Consider the following 2,500-nt stretch of genomic DNA (forward strand, 5'->3'; position numbering starts at 1 on the left):
GTTTCCCTTCTTGGTCCTTTGGTGATCGGGGTGTGCGGCAGCCCGACGCCCGTGCTCGACCTTGGACGCGGGGCGGGGGACCCCGACGGCACACCACAACGGGCTTGCTAGTGTGCCTAGGGGATGGCAAGGCATCGTGCATCTTGCTGGCATTGTGCCCAGCAAGCCTTTCGGCGTCTCACCTTGCTCGCATTGCGCCAAGCAAGCCTTTTGGGCAACTCGAGTTTCAGCGCGGCCGTTAGGTGCGCGCGGCAAGGAGCCAGACACACTAACGACCCGCATACCACTCATCCGCCACCACGGTCCGCAAACCCAGCACGCCCGGACGAGCAGCCCCCCGCACGCCTTGGAGCGTGCCGTCAAGCGGAAGCATACGGGAGTGCCGAGCCAACTCCGCTGGGCAGGGTTCGGGGGAAGCGACTAAGAACATTCAAGGGACAGCCCGAGGCGTGAGGTGCTTTGGGCGATAATCGAACAGCCGCACCGTCTAAGATTAAGCAACCCGCACAGCAAAACCAACACCGCGTCGGGCACCGTCTTGCGTCCACCATAGACGTAAGGCGAGCACGCCGCGGGTGCACAAGGCACAACTCGACCACGCCATGCTCCCTTGGTGGTGCCCAGATGGGGCGTGCATGGACGTGTTTCCCTTCTTGGTCCTTTGGTGATCGGGGTGTGCAGCAGCCCGACGCCTGTGCTCGACCTTGGACCCGGGGCGGGGGACCCCGACGGCACACCACAACCACAACGGGCTTGCTAGTGTGCCTAGGGGATGGCAAGGCATCGTGCATCTTGCTGGCATTACGCCCAGCAAGTATGGCAAGGCATCGTGCATCTTGCTGGCATTGCGCCCAGCAAGCCTTTGGGCAACTCGAGTTTCGGCAGCACGACACCCCTCCCCCCTATACTAGGCTGCCGAGCCATTACCAAAGTGCCACGGGTAGACATCCTTTTCCGTGAGGAGACATACCAAAGGAAACTGCTCTAGAGGTCGAATTTTGACGCCGTTTTTTGCGACAATCTCTAGAAAAATAAGATCTTTCCATCCACCAAATTTGGTGAATTTACACCGTGTGGATTTTTTTTGCCGATTTTTTTCCCACCCGAAATGCAGGAAATTCAAAAAAAATGAAAAACGAAGCAAAAGTGCGATTTTTGTTCTAGATTTTTTTGTGCAGCCTTTAAATAATATTACCAAGATTCCCTCAAAATTTTAGGAAAATTGCACGAGCCAATTGTGAGATATGAAAATTTGCCCCCTCCGTTGCAACGGTCGGTGCCTCCGTTGCAACGGCGGGTGCCTCCGATGCAACGCTCCCAGCCAACGATGCACCAAACCCAGCCTCCGTTGCAACGATCCCAGCGTCCGTTGCACCGCGCCCAGCATCCGTTGCAACGGCGGGTGCCTCCGATGCAACGCTCCCTGCCAACGATGCACCAAACCCAGCCTCCGTTGCAACGATCCCAGCGTCCGTTGCACCGCGCCCAGCATCCGTTGCAACGGCGGGTGCCTCCGATGCAACGCTCCCAGCCAACGATGCACCGCGCCCAGCATGCGTTGCAACGCGCCCAGCGTCCGTTGCACCGCGCCCAGCATCCGTTGCAACGGCGGGTGCCTCCGATGCAACGCTCCCAGCCAACGATGCACCGCGCCCAGCATGCGTTGCAACGCGCCCAGCGTCCGTTGCACCGCGCCCAGCATCCGTTGCAACGGCGGGTGCCTCCGATGCAACGCTCCCAGCCAACGATGCACCGCGCCCAGCATGCGTTGCAACGCGCCCAGCGTCCGTTGCACCGCGCCCAGCATCCGTTGCAACGGCGGGTGCCTCCGATGCAACGCTCCCAGCCAACGATGCACCGCGCCCAGCATGCGTTGCAACGCGCCCAGCGTCCGTTGCACCGCGCCCAGCATCCGTTGCAACGGCGGGTGCCTCCGATGCAACGCTCCCAGCCAACGATGCACCGCGCCCAGCATGCGTTGCAACGCGCCCAGCGTCCGTTGCACCGCGCCCAGCATCCGTTGCAACGGCGGGTGCCTCCGATGCAACGCTCCCAGCCAACGATGCACCGCGCCCAGCATGCGTTGCAACGCGCCCAGCGTCCGTTGCACCGCGCCCAGCATCCGTTGCAACGGCGGGTGCCTCCGATGCAACGCTCCCAGCCAACGATGCACCGCGCCCAGCATGCGTTGCAACGCGCCCAGCGTCCGTTGCACCGCGCCCAGCATCCGTTGCAACGGCGGGTGCCTCCGATGCAACGCTCCCAGCCAACGATGCACCGCGCCCAGCATGCGTTGCAACGCGCCCAGCGTCCGTTGCACCGCGCCCAGCATCCGTTGCAACGGCGGGTGCCTCCGATGCAACGCTCCCAGCCAACGATGCACCGCGCCCAGCATGCGTTGCAACGCGCCCAGCGTCCGTTGCACCGCGCCCAGCATCCGTTGCAACGGCGGGTGCCTCCGATGCAACGCTCCCAGCCAACGATGCACCGCGCCCAGCAT

At 62.4% G+C, this 2,500-nt stretch overlaps 2 protein-coding genes and 1 long non-coding RNA gene across 3 annotated transcripts in view; all 3 read right to left on the reverse strand.

Annotated features, from left to right (window-relative positions):
- Positions 1 to 695, reverse strand: part of LOC127744010 (uncharacterized) — a 37,261-nt gene extending 36,566 nt beyond the window's left edge. The window contains exon 1 of the long non-coding RNA XR_008005225.1: positions 183 to 695. This is a non-coding gene — a long non-coding RNA (uncharacterized LOC127744010). The remainder of the gene's footprint in view (positions 1 to 182) is intronic.
- Positions 1 to 795, reverse strand: part of LOC110277220 (uncharacterized) — a gene marked incomplete in the record, with an annotated part of 51,154 nt that extends 50,359 nt beyond the window's left edge. The window contains 1 exon segment of the mRNA XM_052256276.1: positions 721 to 795. Coding sequence (XP_052112236.1) covers positions 721 to 791 — 71 coding nt within the window.
- Positions 796 to 1,205: 410 nt separating this feature from the next.
- The window catches only part of LOC107472223 (uncharacterized), a 1,875-nt gene continuing 580 nt past the window's right edge, over positions 1,206 to 2,500 (reverse strand). The window contains exon 2 of the mRNA XM_052256278.1: positions 1,206 to 2,500. This exon is cut by the window's right edge and continues 144 nt beyond it. Coding sequence (XP_052112238.1) covers positions 1,206 to 2,500 — 1,295 coding nt within the window.

Source organism: Arachis duranensis, unplaced genomic scaffold, assembly GCF_000817695.3.
Source record: "Arachis duranensis cultivar V14167 unplaced genomic scaffold, aradu.V14167.gnm2.J7QH unplaced_Scaffold_19261, whole genome shotgun sequence".
NCBI classification, from domain to species: domain Eukaryota; kingdom Viridiplantae; phylum Streptophyta; class Magnoliopsida; order Fabales; family Fabaceae; genus Arachis; species Arachis duranensis.